Source organism: Misgurnus anguillicaudatus, chromosome 3, assembly GCF_027580225.2.
Source record: "Misgurnus anguillicaudatus chromosome 3, ASM2758022v2, whole genome shotgun sequence".
NCBI lineage: Eukaryota > Metazoa > Chordata > Actinopteri > Cypriniformes > Cobitidae > Misgurnus > Misgurnus anguillicaudatus.
In genome coordinates, this window is record NC_073339.2 from 19,874,343 (window position 1) to 19,893,001 (window position 18,659).

General features: G+C 36.5%; 1 protein-coding gene across 1 annotated transcript in view; it reads left to right on the forward strand.

The window, feature by feature from the left end:
- Nucleotides 1-18,659, forward strand: part of glra3 (glycine receptor, alpha 3) — a 56,892-nt gene that overhangs the window by 10,176 nt on the left and 28,057 nt on the right. Inside the window, exons 2-3 of the mRNA XM_055205075.2 lie at nt 13,706-13,833; nt 15,445-15,512. Coding sequence (XP_055061050.2) covers nt 13,706-13,833; nt 15,445-15,512 — 196 coding nt within the window. The remainder of the gene's footprint in view (nt 1-13,705; nt 13,834-15,444; nt 15,513-18,659) is intronic.

Here is an 18,659-nt window from a genome sequence, read left to right on the forward strand (position 1 = left end):
TCCAGGCCTTGACTACCACAGAAGCCACACTTGCTGCATTTGAGCCCAAGGACAAAATCAAGTCAAACTAGTTTTTATGATAAAACTAGGGCTTTGTCCACACGAAGCCGGTGCATTCCCTATCCGATCATTTTTTTCCTTGTTCTAAAAAAAAATCCATAAACACGAAACCACTGAAACCGTCTGAAAGCGGTGTAGTATATATGCCGGACCAGTATGGGGCGCTGTAATTCTGCCACAGATATACACTATACACGAAGAAGAAGACTTTGAGCATGCGCATAACCAACGTATGGTGTTGTCCATTATCGCTTGTTGCTCACCACAATTGCATAGAAGTAATAGATTTTGCGGTAATAAAGCTAGTAGGCTTTCTGTAGCACGAACACAATCACGTAGTCCACCGTTATTGTTGTTGCTGTTACGTGTGACGCTTCCGACAAGTAATTTGATGACGTTTTCGCTTCACAAAATATACGGATTGGCTGTACACATGAAACCGCAAGGGTGTTGATTTTAGATTTATCCGCTTTAGGACCCGGTTTCAAAAAATTGCGGTTTCACTCTCTCAAAACGCCAGATTCGCGTGGACGAAACGGCAATACGATAACAAATTTATACATATACAGTGATATGCGTCTCCGTGTGGACAGCCCCTAGGATAAATATATTTAATCTATGGTATTATAGTTTAACTAGCAAAATGTGTGCATACAGTAGCTAGCTAGCTAGCTAGCCATATATATTTAAATGTAAGATAGCAATATTTCATTGAAAATGTATGAGGCTCATGTTACTAGTTCAAGCTGTGGTGCTCTTTCTTCTACATTCTGCTAGCCAAACTTCTGTTATTATACAGAATAAGGATTTTTGATCAAATAAACCCACGGCTTAATAAGCGCAAGTATTAGGATTCTTCCAAATTTGTATTACCTTGCATGCATGTCTGCTTATGACCAAACAAAATTGTATTTATGTTATGTTTATATTATATGATATAGTTTATATAAATTTCCCCAAATTTCCAATTAATTCCCGTATATTTTCATAAATTCCTGTTAAGTTTCCAATTTGGAATTTTTCAAAATTCCCCAGATTATGTTCCCATTGAAAGTTTTTAGAAATTTACCGAAAACTTTCCACCCCTAATGCCAGCTTCAGAAAAATAAATTAGTAAAGATTTAAAGAAGGCCTTTGAGTAAGGACTGTAAAGTATTAAACCAAACAACTAGAGATCAGTGTAACTTTACCCTCTCAATCAGGGGCGTCATGCACCAGTTTAATAGGGGGCACAGTGTGAGTGTGCAAGTGAAAATACGGACATATTGGCAGAAGCTACTTTTGAAATGGCATTTATGCTTATTTACACCCACTGTTTAATGCTGCTTAATTTTATAAAATAACTGCTTTATGAAACATAAATGTTTATTTTCACACTTCATTTTATAGTAACTGCACTGTAAGCATATACAATTTTAAAAATGATAAAAAATATATTTATGCAATATCAAATTATTAGAGAAACGCATTTTTATATATATGACACAGAAATGCACTATAATATGTGAGTCTGCGCCGCCACAAGGGGTGAATCTAGAAAACTACATCTAGTTCCTATGCGCATCTTGTGACATGTCATACTAGGTGTCTGCTGCATACGTGCCTGCGCTTACTAACACTTAATTAATTAAGCGATTATCTAGCACATGCAATTTTATCATAAACCCTTACGAAACGTCTGTAGCAGGCGCGTATTTTGACGTGACGATCCACACACATGACGATGTTTTCATGAGTTTCACATCGTGCCTCTTTTAGAAAAGAAGTCACAAGTTGCCACTGCCCCGACCATGCACAGAGGATGGCGTCAGTGTTGTATCTGGGTTTGTAATATAATTCATTGAAGAACATCTATTATCCGATTCACGATTTTACATTACCTTTGGTGTGTAAGTGAGTACCAAGGGGCAACCTTCCGGACTCTATCATGAAGCCAACATGGAAGTAACTTAAATGGCAATTCATGGACTGGTTGCTAGAGACTGACTTCAAAAGGCAATTGCCTTAACCCCCATGTTAAAAATGCCCACTTTACAGCAGAAATTAATAGGGTTGGGGACCAAAATCAGAGTTGTAGATTTTGGTGCATCATTTTGGTGCCTCTTAAATGCGTGAACGGTCAACTGAAATATTTTGCTCTCTGTGGCTCATTTAGTGTGTTGTTTGTAACACATCCGTTCTAAGAGTGCAGATGAATAGATTCTTCGCTGATTTTAAGGTTGCATGCAAAATACACTTGGCTCAAAAATTTGTCATAACAGTCATTGTATCAGGTCCAGTGGATCAAGTTGTGGATCCAAATTTTTAGCTGTCCAGTTTTTCAAATAGTTTAATTTTTTTTGCCAGATAACACTACCCTATTGGACATGAACCTTTTTTTTGGCAGCATGAGGTTGTATCTGGCCCTGTTTTAACAATGCTGTATCTGTCCATTGTGTGTATGTGAGATGCAGCTCAAAGAGGATATTAAATCACAGGAGGTGATCTTGATGGAGGGCAGCTTCTGTGGCAGCATTGATCTGAGTATTGATGCAGTGCGTTCACAGTCCAGCTTCTGTGCTAATGGACACAGAATAATAACTGTGTGTGTTTACTGTAATATAGGCAAGTTTATGTAGGTTATAGGAGCATCCCAACATAAGCCATGGATTCAGAAAGCGTATAATCTCTTTGTATTTCAAATATCATGAACTTTATCAAAAGTTATTGGCTGCTTGTCCATCAACACGGTAACAGAGATGTCATATACTGTAGATCTTATCAACTGTTGGAAACAAACATACATCAAACATCTGGGAAAGGGCAGTTCAGTGCTCTGGAAAGTGAGAGATTTATGCAGTCCGCGTATTAGCTCTCCGAGTGAAAAGGAAATGAGGGCCTTACATGAAATATGGAGATTGAGACAGAGAATCCATGGGGACTCTGGTCATTTTAGTTAGTGAAGTAAAACCAAAGTACATCGAGGAATAGAGACAGCATGCAATTACACAGAAACAGAAAAGTGTTAAAATATTAATAGCAGTAGTGAATTGACTTATCTTCACTGAACTACAAACCCTTCGACCTATATCTCTTTGCAAAAACAGAAGTGTATGGCAGTGTACTTTCCTGAAAAATGCACTATAATGTAAACAGAATGTTTACAAAGAAATAAGGATGAACTGTTACAGTAAATGTGCATAAGATACCATTTATGTAGTGAAACAAGAAAGAAAGAAAGCTCCTGAGATTAAGAGTAAGTAAAGAATTATTAAACCTTCCATTGTCCTGACCTTGTGCTTTATATAGTATGCGTGCGGTGTGTGTGTGTGTGTGTGTGTGTGTGTTTTGACAGAGATACAGTAACCAGGAAAAAAGACAGTTTTACTCACAGGAAGCATTCACTCTCAGCTAAAACGTATCTAATTGACAGGAGTTAAGCAGTACATCTAACAATTGTCATGTCTTCTTAAGAGGAAGAAGAGAAGACTTGCTTTCTTTCACATACAGTAACCAGACAAGCAACATGTTTGGATTGTGACTGGTAGCAGACTATAGCATTTCCCTCCTGCTGTGCAGCTCTCAAAAGATAACATGCTGTTGAGGAGCTGCAGTTATACCTGAATGTAACTTCAATAACCGCAGACTCCACAGGGTGGATCAGGAAAAATAGGCCAGTCTTCAGAATTTGGCAGACGAAAATTTTGAATGTTGATAATGTTTTAGATTTAATTACACATAGTGTTTGTCTTGTGATGGAGACTACCAAACCAGAAAGACATCTTATGGCTACTGTATCTGATTCTTGATTAAATTGATGATTGATGGCAAGTTGGGGGAGGATGAAATGCTACTTGTAGAAATGCTCTAAAGTTTGTTGGCTTTAGCAGATTTTTACAGGGCTCGGAAAATTTTCAAAATCCCTGGTAGCCCTTTGGGCAGGCACTTTTCGGTAGCCTGAAATAATTGCAAGTAGCCCAAATACAAAATGACATTATTTTTATAATGTAGAAAATTGAAAGAAATCATCTATCAAACACAAATAATATTTTCATAAAATAATCAAGTTACAATCATCAATCCAAATATTGGGTTCTAAATGAGCTAAAAATTTCAACATGATCTCACGAAAGATGTGTTATAGTAAAAAATGATACATTTATTTGTGTCATTGAACGTAAAAAAATTTCCGTGTCACTCAGCACAATTTCTATAAATAGTTTTTCGTGTCCATGGCACGACTTTCTTTTTCGTGGCATTTTATGCACAAAAGTCCCGGGACGTCGGGCTAGCGGTTTTGTGGGCCCTGTTTTTTTTATTGTAGCATCTAAAAAGAATGAATTTCAATTAAAGGTGCAGTGTGTAATTTTTAGAAGGATCTCTTGACAGAAATGCAAAATAATATACAAAACTATTATCAGGGGTGTATAAAGACCTTTCATAATGAACCGTTATGTGCTTATTACCTTAGAACGAGACCTTTTTATCTACATACACTGGGGGTCCCCTTACATGGAAGCCGCCATTTTGTGCCGCCATTTTTCTACAGAAGCCCTTAACAGGCATTTTTTTACTAAGTTGTATCCGACGTTGACATGTTTGTCTGGTGGCGGCTACCGTAGCTTCTCTATGTGTTTCAAAAGCGAGGGGTGAGCAGTGGATTAAACCGTTGGTTGCAATTCGCAACCTCACCACTAGATGCCGCTAAAGTTTACACACTGCACGTTTAATGCATGAATTATGAGAATCAAGTATAGCAACACATGGTACAAAGGCTTGTATGTGTAACCTTAGAGACAAACCAAAAGTATTTATAATAGTAGTTTCATCTGCTCTAATATCTTCTGGAAAAACCTCAAGCAATAACCACAGATAAGCTTACTTCATGTCCTTTGGTGTGTGTGTGTGTGTGTGTGTGTGTGTACCTGGTAATTATCACGTTGTGGGGACCAATTGTCCCCATGAGGAAACAAGCTTATAAATCAAACAGAGTGATGTTTTTTGAAAATGTGAAGTCGGAGAAAGTTTTCTGTGATGGTTGGGTTTAGGGTTTGGGTTAGGGGAAGGAAATAGAATATACAGTTTGTATGGTATAAAATGCATTACGTCTATGGAATGAATTATTTTATTATGAAATTCCTATATTCCACATATGGTGTAATGTTGTGTAAGGTTGTGGCAACCTTTCTGATATTTTATATGGCATAGCAGGGGCAAAGCTTCTATCGTAGCTTTTTTTCTGCCAACACCTGATGAATAGAAATTATAATAGCAACATCAAACTTATAATTGATACAGAAAATCAGCCATTGAACATTGTATTACATTGTATTGTACTGCACATCATGTAATGCAATTGTGTACAATTGTGGTGAAAATTACCTGTGGGTTTTCACTAGAATTTAAGTTTTGTGAAGTGGATAACTTACCACTGCAGATACAATTTAAACACTGCTTAGACAGAACACCATCTCCAAGCAATCGACGCCATTTCAACCAAATTGCAGTTATTTCTACAACCAATTTTGTGGTTGACCACTCACATGAACACACACTTTTGATACAAATAATGAAAGTGTGCATTTCAAATAAGACCTGAGATCAGACGCTGCCAGATGCTCCAGAGAACAGACTAACGTGATCTCATCACTTATGTATGAATTTAAAAAGGTATAAAGGTATAAAGACTTGCCAAGTCATAGTGCTCAAGTCATAGTCAATACACGAGTCGTTGTCCAAGTCAGAATCACAGTGGTCACTTATGGTAGATAAATTGCTCATGTTGTACAATTCATCATTTGTATAAATGTAAATGAAAACGTAAATCCTCCATGAACTCTTGAGACATGTCATATTTAATATAGGGTAGACAAAGCCTATTCAATCAAGCAATCACAATTACAGCCTTTCTAGCAGCACCCACTAAATCAATACATTATAAACAAAACAATTTGTTTGATGGCATTCATCACCATACATCCAAGTCACTGGGGTGATGGTATCTTGGGTATTAAACCACCATCATCAATACCAGCCTTACATGCAGTTACATCTGCCGTTAATATCCCAGCACGGATTGATAAACAATTTTATGTTCCTTCTAGAAACACAAAATGAAATACCATGTTTATGAATTCATAAAATTATGTACAGTGCTTTTGTTTGTGTGTTTATAAGAGCTGCCAAAATAAACGCTTTAAAGTAAATTCAATTTCTATGTTTAATTTCCCTGTCTTTGTTTTTTACTTTAATTTTGAATCGGTTACCAGGCAATGGTGCATGATCTCAGGGCAAAGTTTCATCCATGCTGGCATGACAGGATTTATCATTAACACACAATAAATGTATGACTAGGGGATGTCACAGTTATACTTGTTAAAAAATGACAAACCAAACATTACAGTCCCACAATGAGAAGGTGTGGACAATGTGGCAACACATTACCTCCCTTACTTGTTTCCTTTAAAAAATAACTAGCACTTTAACTGGAAAAGACACATTAGCTTCTACAGCACAATTTAGTGTGATGGGGAGTCTGTGCCCGTCAGCTAACAACACCAGGTCCATCTAAAAAAAAAATGACAGTGGACAACATTAAAAGATGGTGCAAAACTGAAAAGCAAAGGAGCCGAATTGTGGTCAGCCTCCTCGCATTAGCAAAGCGAGACGACACAGCGCACACCATGGTGACAGGACAGGTCACACAGATCCAGCAGTTTTCCTGTGGAGGGGAGGGGGGTGTTTGTCCCACAGCAATGACAGTCCAATGAGACTGAGGCCTACAGGGGGTGACAACAAAACTGTAGCTAGTTCTGCTCGTACTAACTGGATATGTTTTACAGAAGAGATGGAAAATAAGCAAAGCATCTGTTATATGGTTGTATAGTTTTTATGATGCATGCCGACTTGATTCAATAAGCAGCTGGTTGTATACTTGTCTAATATGCAGCTGGTTGTATAATTATTGTGATGCATGTTGATGTGCATGCATTAAGCATCTGGTTATACATTTGCATAATTTTCTGATGGTTGTATAGTTATTGTGATGCATGTTGATTTCATGCAATATGCAGCTGGTGGGTTGGATGGTTTTTCAATCACTTGCAAACCTACCAATTATCATTGTTCTTATTAATTATTTTAATTATTCTTCTAATATTCCAATGCAAAGGGTTCAAAACATGAATGCTGAAGATACCAGGACAAATATTCATCATGGCAAAAAGCGAGAGAACAGGTTGTATATTGATATATATTATTGATGTTAGAGAATTGTTGTCAGGAAATAAATGTAGCAGAAAAGAATAAATGTGTGCATCACATGAAGGTAATAGACAGTCGTTGTGCTGAAATCAATGCAAGTTGATCAATTTGCATCCATTGATCCTGAGATTATCAATAAGCAAGAGACATTACAGATATCCTGGATGGATTTTCTGTGTGCATCTGTGCACAGATTCTGTTGGCTTATGTGTATAACTGGGACTGAATGTGAAGTGAGCCGTGTGTGACATGTACCTGTAAATGGTTTTGATTCAGGGCTGTCACACTATAAAGGTGAAGCTACATTTCTTATACGATAATGGCTAGACTGTGAACTGATGTTTTCTGTTCATGTATCCCAGCTGTACTGATATCAGTGATATTCTCATATTATTTGTTAAGAGAAGGGGTTAGTAGAATAAGTTGACATGCAGTAGTAAGTCAGTAGGATATCTGTTGAGGTATTATCATAATAAAGTGTAAGTAGACATTAAGCAGACAGTCTGCTAATACTGACTAATAATGACTGGTAGTTGGCAAGAAGTTTATTTGAATGTGAAGATATTTCTGTTAAGGATAGGTTTAGAGGTTGGGTTAGGAAATACAGTTTGTAACGTATAAAAGTCATTACTGTGTGTGTTTGTGTGTTCGGGCATGCTAGTGTGTGTGTAATACGTTACTATTTCTTCAGTGCACCAATGTAGAACTCAGTCATACATCTTATCAATCCTTTTTGATCAGCTTCAGTGTCTGTCTGCTTCGCTCTGTTGACCACCATTGATGCATATTTGCGCTGTGGTTTCCATGGTTACTGTCTCAAGTCCTCCTTGGGTATTAGTGGGAGGGAAGGGGGAGGGCAAGGGCAATACATCTGGGGTTGAAGGAAGCCATTAAGACATGTGGACCCAGAGGTGACTTCTACATGGGTTTGGAAAAGCAAATCCATAGCTAAAGGGTTTCTCTGGTAGCAGTGTTTCTTCCTGTCCTGAGGGTTTCAGGCAAAATGAGAAAGAGGGATGCTGAAAGTTTGTCTCTCTCTGCTGAGAAGGTGCTTTTTAATTGAAGGTTCAAGAACTCCTGTCCCTGGACCAAAGATTGAAGGTGGATTGTTTACTTGCTAGAACAGTTAGTCAGGGCGCAGCACCACTAAGACAAACCTTTATTGCCTAATGCTGTGTACACATCAAAAGCAAAGCATTGTGCTCCTCACTCTACTCGTGGGAACTTTTTTGAATATGGGTAGGTTTCTTAAAAAACACCAAATTTTAAGCAAAAAGCTGAGATAATTCCATTTTTGTGAAGGACTTTTTATAGAGTAAGAACTAGCGGTATTGTGTATTGCTGGAAATACTCGTCATTGGCAGGGAAGCATTTTCTCTTAATTGACAAGTTAACTCGTCAATAGCGGGGAAAAAGTTAAGGGAACATCATTTTGTCGTTAAACAACAACTGTCGGGATTTACTAAAGACCCGCAGTGGATAATTAGCGCTGAGAAGGTGTGGTCTAGTAATTTTTGCGACTGACGTTATTGCATATGCATTTCAAGGAGTTTCCCTTTCAGATGCAACATTTTTGGGAGGAGAATATTTAAATGATTCACGCAAGGCGACTTACTAATGTTTGCATGTGTGATATTACTGTTTTTTGCGCCATTATTTAACACCAAAAAGCCATGTCTTAAATCATTTTGTGCTTAAAATGGCTGCAATTGACAAAGCAGATGATTGTTTTATCATGTAACAGTTTATTTGGAATAGCAGAGGAAAATATTATTAAAAAATATTGCTTTCCAAGCCATGTTATTTTTATTTGCTAGAGAAAATTAAAGAGGAGTCACTAGAAGAAGGCACACAATACCAGAGATGTGTCCATGAAGGCATTAAGGCATGTTCGAATCCAATGTTAGGTTTACTTCCTGTCTCCTGAGATAGGCTGTTTCTCAATATGCGTTCTTCAGCGATCTTGCGTTCTCGTGTCCTCGTTCTACGTCATCATTAACAGTCGAAGTTCATTCCAATTCTCAAGAACGCAAGTACAGAGGACGCATGAAAACACCCGGATGTGTTCTTGATATCAAGGAGGCATCAAGTGCAGACTTGCGTGCTGAAATCGCTTAACGCCCCAGAAGTCATTGCGGCAAAACAATGGCGGAGGTCAGGTGACAAACAGAAAGATCGCACACATCTCAATTCTCATAAGTGCGTTCTGTGTTCTCGCGACCTTCTGAGTTCGTTCTTCCGAGGCCGCCTTGCAAGTTCGATCTCCACGAGGACGCAAGTCCGTTCTTTGCGTTCTTGGAATTGAGAAACAGCAATACTTTCATTGTCCTGTCCCACAATTCTAAGCGTGGGCGTGCACGAGGAATGTAATTGGTTGAGCCTTGTCGAGTTCAAAAAAATTAAATGGTGGCCAAGGAAGCGGCTGAAGCACCATAAAGTTATATTTTTACTTTTTACACCTTTTAATGGCATTTTTAGCAAGAATTTAGTATTGCATTTTTTAAATATGGGATCAGTTATCACATGCTCTCTGTTTATATTTTAAACAGAATTCCTTTATGCTGCCTATAAAATCTGTCCGAATGTGTTTTTCAGTGTCCTATGGCTTCGTTAGCTGGGATTTCACACCCAGCATTTTCAGCTGCAATGTCTGTGGTGCTGAACTCAAGCGCATAGATCACCCGCACCTGAGGGTCATCAGCTCTGCTTGTTTGCCACCCTGAACTAATTTGTACTCTTAGTAGATTGCGTTGGACATTATGAAAAATCAGCTGTTGCGCCTGTGTTATTTAATTTGCGCCTTTTTAATAAATGACCCCCAGATTACCACTCTCATTGGTGTGTTTTGGAATTGCGCTCTCACGCTAGTTTGCCCCGTTTAAATCAGGCCCTAAGTGTCAAACTGGATATGCTCTTTGCTGATCGGCTTGCCGCTAACTTCCACCTCCAACAAAAATGGGATAATGATTTTACCCAAAGCTTTTGGCACATATTATACGTTCATCAACTTTCGCTTCAAACTGTTTATGCTTTGTTGGCAGAATCCATTAGAAGTCTGATAAAAAATGCTAATTTACAAGAAAACATGTCAGATGCACTTTGAGGATTTTGCATCTGAGCTCTTCAATTGTATGATACAGTGAACAGAGCACAGACTTGGAAAGATGTTAAACATTTCCTTTCTACTTATGACAGACTGTGATCCTCCTCTGTGATTAGCCATTGATGAAGTGTAGACAGTAATTCAGTTTCATCCTTTGTGTTGTCCAGCCAAGTGTCGAGTAAGACTCGAGTTACAGTCCATTTTGATTTGCTTTAATCTGGTCTGACTTTCCTTTGTTTAAGAGCTTGGAAACGAAATCAATAGAGCTAAAAAACACAGAAGAATAGCTTTATGAACAGTCGCAAGCAAAGCTGATCCATGCTCAGCAAAGCAACCTCAGAGTTGTGTGTTTTTCCGACAGCGTGGGTGAATGTGTGTGTCCGTGTGTTGAGTATTTATGTGCTTTTATCAATTTATGGGATGGAGAAAGTGATATTTTTAAAAGTCATTTTGAAAATAATTTTAATCATGTCCTATGAGAGCTTATTTGCTTTTATTCTTAATCTCACAGACGGACCTTTGACTTATTGTCAGCAAAAAAAAAAACAAGAGACAAAATGATGGTGTGTTTTATAAAACACTATATCGTCCTACTGCTTGAGAGAAGAACGGGCAAAAAGTTACAGATTAAGTCAATATGTAACATTTGACATCTAACAAATTGTGTCACAGGTGAATAATGATTAACATTTGAAAAACACCCACACAATGAGCAGCAATAGATTAAATCATTTATAAATGATTTATACATACAGTACTGTGCAAAAGTCTTAGGTAACCACCACCAGACTTGTTGTTTAAGAAGTTTGAATGTACGTTCATATTTTTTTTTTTTTTAATCTATTTTATTAAGATACAGACAGAAAATACAGGAAATGTGTAAAAAAACATTTCAGGACTAAATGTCATCTTTAGGCATCGTCTGTGTTTGGTGTGACCTCTTGAGCGTGTTTGAGCAGAATTAAGTAAAAAGACGAAATTAACTCTTTCACCGCCAGTATTTATATAAACATATAATATATATATATATATAAACAAATAATATAGCAAATGAAAGAACAGACCCTCTGCTTTCAAACAAAAAAAACCCCGTTTCATTATAGATAATTCCATTTTTGTGACGGACTTTTCATAGAGATCCCATTCAGAGTGATCTTTAAAACAGACACGGACATGCAGCAGCTTGCCATAGGGCAATACTTCCGGTTTTAAAAAGCTGCGGAAGGCCACCTAGTGGATAATAGCAGTATTGCGAAAAGACGGAAATACTCGTCATTGGCAGGGAAAGAAGCAGGGAAGCGTTTTCTCTTGATTGACGACATATCTCGTCAATGGCGGGGAAAGAGTTAAGATTTAATTTTATATAGGTTTAAGAGATCCTGCAGTTTCCTCCTATTGCTCTAAAAACTTGACACATCAGTTTACATTTTTATACAGTTTTTAATACTATATACACATTTCCTGTATTTTCTGAATATATTCTATTAAAGAGACTGAGAAACAATTATATATGATCACTATACACTGTAAAAAAATCCGTAGAAATTACAATGTTGTTGCAGCTGGGTTGTCGGTAATTTACAGTAGATTTAAATTTATGTTATTTAATGGCAAGAGTTTGTTCAAAGTTAAATACATTTTAAATATTAACAAGTTTTTATCTTTACAGAATAAAACTATACAATAACAGCCTCATGCAAAGCATTCTGGGAACTAGAAATCATCATCAACCTTTTTCTGTTTTTTGCTTCAGATTTTGTTTCCCAGAATGTTTTGCTTGATGCTGTTTTTTTAGTTTTACTCTGTAAAGACAAAGACTTGTAAATGTTAAAGGTTCATTTAACTTTGAACAAAATGTTGCCAGTAAATAACATAAATTTAAATCTACTGTGAATTACCGGCAACCCAGCCGCAATTTCTACGGATTTTTTTACAGTGTAACATTGAAAAACAACAAATCTAATTCTGTCATGGAGGCCTAAGACTTTTGTACAGTATTGTATTTAAAAATAAAATAAAAAATGTACAGAAATTGAAAATGTCCTGTTAATCTATTTATCCACTTTGGTACAGTAGATCTCTGTATTTTATAGTTATGTAATTATTTATTTATTTTGGTATACTGCTGTTTTAAACAGTCAACAATAATAAAGTGATGTGATTTTGATAAATCTCTTCCAACATATCATCTCATACCTTTGTACATTTTTGGGAAAAAAAGCATTTTAAAAGTTGGATTGGAGTTGATATTTCCTTGCGTTGTTATGCATTTTCAATGCTTTGCAGTTCTTTTTCCTGGATGAAACTTTTCATTCAGTTCAAAAATCCTGCCTTTTGATGAGCTCCCAACAATAACAATAAAGTATAAAGGATTAAAAGCACAGATGTTCTTAATGGATTTTCGCCCACAACTTTCCTTGCCTTTGTGACATTTCTCCCCTAATTATTTAAGCAAAAATATCAATTAAATGAAATGGCCATTATAATTTGTTGAATGCTGTAGATCAATGCAGTGTCACTTCTACAGCTTTTCAGAAATGTGTTTTTAACTAGTCTGTGGCCACCACTACACCTTTCAACATTGGGAAAATTGGCAAGACATAAATCATCCCTCAAGCTTTATCTGTCGCTATATTGACAGAACTTCAATTTACTGCGGAAGTTCATTGTAGAACATAATACATGGAGAAAAGTGTCTTCCACTCATTCCGCAAAGTAAATACTACAGACTTATGGTGGCAGTTTTGCTTTATGTAACACAATATGTGTCTTTGTCCCCAGAGTTCAATAGAGTCCAATTCATTACTCCTACGCCAACAACTGTTTATATAGCCACATAAGATCAGTGCACTTTAAATAGGTTAGCACACAGAATTATATTAGATAGAGTTTTTAAGGTAACTTATATACCATTTTGTGCAATACAGAAATGTTAGTTAATCCTGAATGGTATTGTTATGCAACAAACGGGTATATGTGTTTATTATGTGAGTATTACAGTGGTTGCATTACTGCAGTGGAAAAGCAAATCTCCTCTATGGGCATAATTATATCATGCTAAATCTATCTTCAGGATGGATGATTTGTTAAATACTTTAAGTGCCAGTTTAATGTACAGACTTATATTTCTTATCTGAATGAGGTCAGCTTATTTAACAGCTTTGTTTAAACCTTATATAGAAAATCTGAATATTTGATGTCAGATGATATTAGTATAACCCTGTGCATTCAAAGCCTTGGTGACTGTCGCAAACGATTTGCTAAAATCTGTCTCCTTTTACCTTTCTTTTTATTTTCCAGTTTGGTAGCATCCAAAGAACCAGAAAACCCTCGAGGAAGATCAACACCAATGTCACCCTCTGACTTCCTCGACAAGCTTATGGGAAGAACCTCAGGTTATGATGCCAGAATTAGACCCAATTTTAAAGGTAGTAAAAATACCTTCATTTCTTATTTTTTACTCTCTTCTGTCTTTAAAAAAAACATCCCATTTAATTTTCTTTGTTATTCCTTTTCTTTTGTGGTTAAAATCAACTGTTTTGCATTTCTCATATTTGATAAATAATCATTGGTGGCCTACTTTATCTTTGTATGATACACATATGCAGATGAGAATTTGGTTGCATGCAATGAAACTTTTTATGCTATTATGCAATACAGTTTCACAGTTGCCTCAAGTTTGTTCCAGTTAGATTGTTCTGATGAACTTCCATTATTCAGTTATAGAGTAGCCCAAAACCTAAACCATTAATCAATCACGGCTTTCTTAAATTATTAACTGGCACAGGACTTTCCCGTTGAATCTACTATTTTATAAATGTCCATATAAAGAGTTATTGGAAAGATTTAGGGCAACGGCTAAAAATAATCTAATGTTCAGAGCAGAGAATTATGGTGGATGTGAATGATGAATGACAAGACTGGTTAAGACGTACTACTGACAGATGCATCGAATTATGCCCCAAAATTCTTTTAGAGAGCAATATTGCTATGGACGAGAATACAAAGTGGGGCAGTTAATCATATCACTGCGATGCCTTGTCCACCTATTCACACTGTGTCATTTTTGCTGGTAACAGGGCCACATACTGTACTGTAGTTCACATAGATTGCTGTGCCATAAAGACTTTTAATGTTTTTGAACATATTCACTTTCATTGCATAAAAAAGTATTTTACTAAATTGACAGTAATACATTTCTAACATGTACAGCTGTACTTAGATTAACCATCCTTACCGTGGGTTTACACCAGCCGCGTTTAAAGGCGTCAAAATCACGTCTACCGCGTCTAGTTTGCCACTTGAATATTTTGAATGTCAGAGGCGAAATCCGCTTCTTGTGGGAGGGGCAAGTGCGGTTGTCTGTTTGCAAGATGGCTGATGATGATAGTGCATTCATCGAGAGAGTTACCTGTTTGTATTTGGCTACCTTACTATAGGGGGAAAATAGTTAAAAAAATGGCAGGAATGCCGCGGGTCGATAAACGTCACATGACTCAAAAGTGAAATGTGTATTTACAACTTACCAAGCAAAGGTCCTTTTTAATCCTGTCTCTATAGAAATAAGAACTTGTGTTGTATAGCTACGGGTGACTGCTCACGGACAATATCAACCGTTTCTCCATGTTGAGCCGGGCGGGGCTGCCGCCACAGCAGCAAGCAGGCTCCTGATTGGTTAACGCGGCACGAAAATCCGCCAAAGTTCACATTTTTAAACTCGGACGTCAGACGCAAATTCACGTCAAACGCAAAATGCACAAAAAACACTATTCGCGCGTACCAAGTCAGACGCTTAATTCGCGTCATTCGCAGGAACTAGACGCGTAAATGAGGTGGAATCGCCTCATTCGTGCCGCGAGACCTCCAGACGAGCGACAACGCGTCTTCACATTGACTTAACATTGAAATCACTCGCGCTTGTCGCCTCTACCGTGGCTGGTGAAAAAGCAGCATTACAATATGTAGTAGAAAGAGTACATTTGTAAAAGATATATGAATTATTTTCTTCTGTTCTTTCTCTTGTTCTCTTAATTCTCCAGGTCCACCTGTGAATGTATCATGCAACATATTTATTAACAGTTTTGGCTCCATTGCCGAGACAACTATGGTATGTATTCACAATCACAATGTATCCAAAATGCCACTTAGTGATGTTAACCCATTATAAATCATTGCAATAATATCAGCACTGAGTTAATTGTTTCTACAGGGTTTAATTATCGCACTAATAGGCTGTCATTAAAGTGCACAGTTCAGATCTAATGGACATCGTATAACTGACATTAAGAGAGTTTGTGCTTTGCACAGAGCGAACATTTATGCTCTCATGCACCTTGTACCGCATCTAAATCCAAGACTTTAGGATGCTGTTAATTATCAGCATGCTAAACATGTCAGGGGGGACACAAACCTGTTTTCGTGCTTTTAGGGAGTCATCCTGTAATCTTAAGTTCCCCAACATGATGGATTAATGAGCACATTAAGCTTTAATTTAGTTCTTCATTTTTTTCCCAGGCTAAATCTGATCTTTGTTTTAAGTAATGCATTGTGAAATGGTTTTGTGTGCCAGAGGCTTAATGAATTAAATGATTTACACGCTTGATAACACAGTAGCACATCTCTGGAAAACGTTCAGTTTTGAACCTGCAAAGGGTTTGCGGATGGTGTATTGCAGGTTTTCACAAGCAGAAATAGAGGCAGCAATGTGAATGAACATCAGCCCTTGGGGTGAATTACATCAGAGGAAGAGAGAGCAGTTCACACTGGAGGTCAAGAGAAAGCATCCAAACTTCAGATGCAGTGAGGTCTAGGGTGGTTGTATACAAGTTGTCATATCTAAAATCCTCCAGGCATTAAGAAAGTGAGTGGCACTTATTGTTTTTACCTGTGTAGCTCCTCCCTTAGGGATCTTGTTTGCCCATTATATGCCATCATGCTTGAATAGAAACAGACAGCAGGTGTGCTCAGCAAAGAACTTTCATTTTCACACCCCGATCCAAACACAGGAACAAGGAGATATGCTTTCAGCAAATGTCTCAACATTCTCTGCCGCTGCAAATGTTTGCCACACTTATAAACACACACACGCACATGGACACTGAAAGAGCCTTGTCGCCTTCTTCCCTCAGCTTGCTCTGAATAAGTTATGCGCCGTGAGACCGCATGCTCACTATGAAATAATTATGTCTGAAGAGACGGTGCTTTTGCCAAATTCTTTCCCTTTCTCAGAAGGGGCTCTATCTCTTTATAAATATTCATTTTTTCAAGTAGGATACAAGACTCTTAGGCATTTACTAAAATCAACAAACTTGTTTTTTTTTTGCGATCAAGTGCAGTTTCTAATTATTTATTATAAAAAGAAAACAAATTTAAGTTAAGTTAAGTTAAGTTAAGTTAAGTTAAGTTAAGTTAAGTTAAGTTAAGTTAAGTTAAGTTAAGTTAAATAAATTTTTTGTTTGTGTGTATGTTTGTTTGTTTGTTTGTTTGTTTATTTTATTTTATTTTATTTTATTTTATTTTATTTTATTTTATTTTATTTTATTTTATTTTATTTTTTATTTTTTATTTTTTATTTTTTATTTTTTATTTTATTTTATTTTATTTTATTTTATTTTATTTTATTTTATTTTATTTTATTTTATTTTATTTTATTTTATTTTATTTTATTTTAATAGTAAAACGTAAAATTATGTCTAATAATTTCAATAATTGAATTCACTTTAATTTCAATCAATCTATGAATGTTACTATTATTAAAAGTCAACTAATATGGCAATTTTTCAAGATGTATAATAGTCTCAGGTGTCCTCAGAATGTGCCTGTGAAGTTTCAGGTCCAAATTCCCTATAGATCATTTATTACAATCTGTCTGGGCCGGAGGCGTCATGCCCATTCAAGCTGAGTGGGCACGTGCCCCCTCGGTTTTTTGAGCCAAATGGATTTTGCATGCAACCTCAAAATTAGAGAAAAGAAAGAGTTACTTTCTTTTAATCTGTTAAATATGCACAATATTATCTATTCTGTGCTGCACCCTTGCCACTTTTCAGAGATTTTTGCCGTTTTGATAGTGTTTTGATCATGTTACATTACAATTCTGGCGGCAGGTGCTGCATCTGAGGAATTAAAACGTAAGAAACGTTCCCAACATTTCCAAACCCCAGTACGGTAATGTGCAGTTAACCTCCTCTGTGTAGAAAATGTATGTTTAAAATGTCATGCTAACACATTGACCTTATGTTTAAAATGTGAGTGAGTGTCTCGACGTTATATGAGTAGAGATTTCTAGATTCATCTTCTTGGTACAACGGCAAAGTTCGCCAGAGTTCACGGGGGCGCAGAATCACCCATGCTCATATGACAAAAATCCGTTCCTCTAATAATTTTATCTAAACATATTTTTAAAATCATTATTGAACATTAAAATCAATCACGTTGCTATAGGATATGTCATTTTCGTTGTTTATATACTTTATGGATTTAAAATTACATTCATTTTATAGGATAATGCAGTTGTTGTGCAAAATGCATTAATGAATTAAACAAGTCATTAAACAAAACGTAAATAAACAAGACATGCCGTTTCAGATGTAAATATGTTGGCAATATGTCATTATTCCAATTGAATAGTATTTGATATAAAAGTTAGTCAACACTTTTATTTTGGAGGTTTTTGCATGAAGGCGTTCAGATTGTTAGAAATGATATATAAAGTTAATTTGGGCCAGGTGGATTACTTTCAAGGTCATTTAGGTCACCTTTAAATAAATCAAGGTTATATTTTGACAGAACATTCTTTACATTATGTTGGCAGATTTTTATAAAAAAACTGTAAATTACAAAAATTAGCTTAGAGTTTACAGCAATCTTGCTGTCATGTGAAAAAATGCACTAAAACAGGAAGTGATATCACACACTTATATATCCAGTAGAGCTTCATGGCTGTGTGTCAAAGTCATGAATGAACTGAGACCCCTGTAATACAATATTTTGGTATTATCAGGAGCAACAGTCGTTGAGTCTATATACAGTATCAACAATCTTTCTGTAAAGCATTAAGATTCACAGCTGTTCTGATCAGATCAGTCAGTGTTTCACATGAGTAGTTTTTACAGAATTGTCAACATCTGGACCATATGTGTTCAACTTATGGCCTCCACAGCAAATGACACCCAAAACAAATTTAGACACACAATACACTTGAGATTTGATGTGCAGTATTAAACGGCATCCCTCAGATTTGTTGTCCACATGTAGG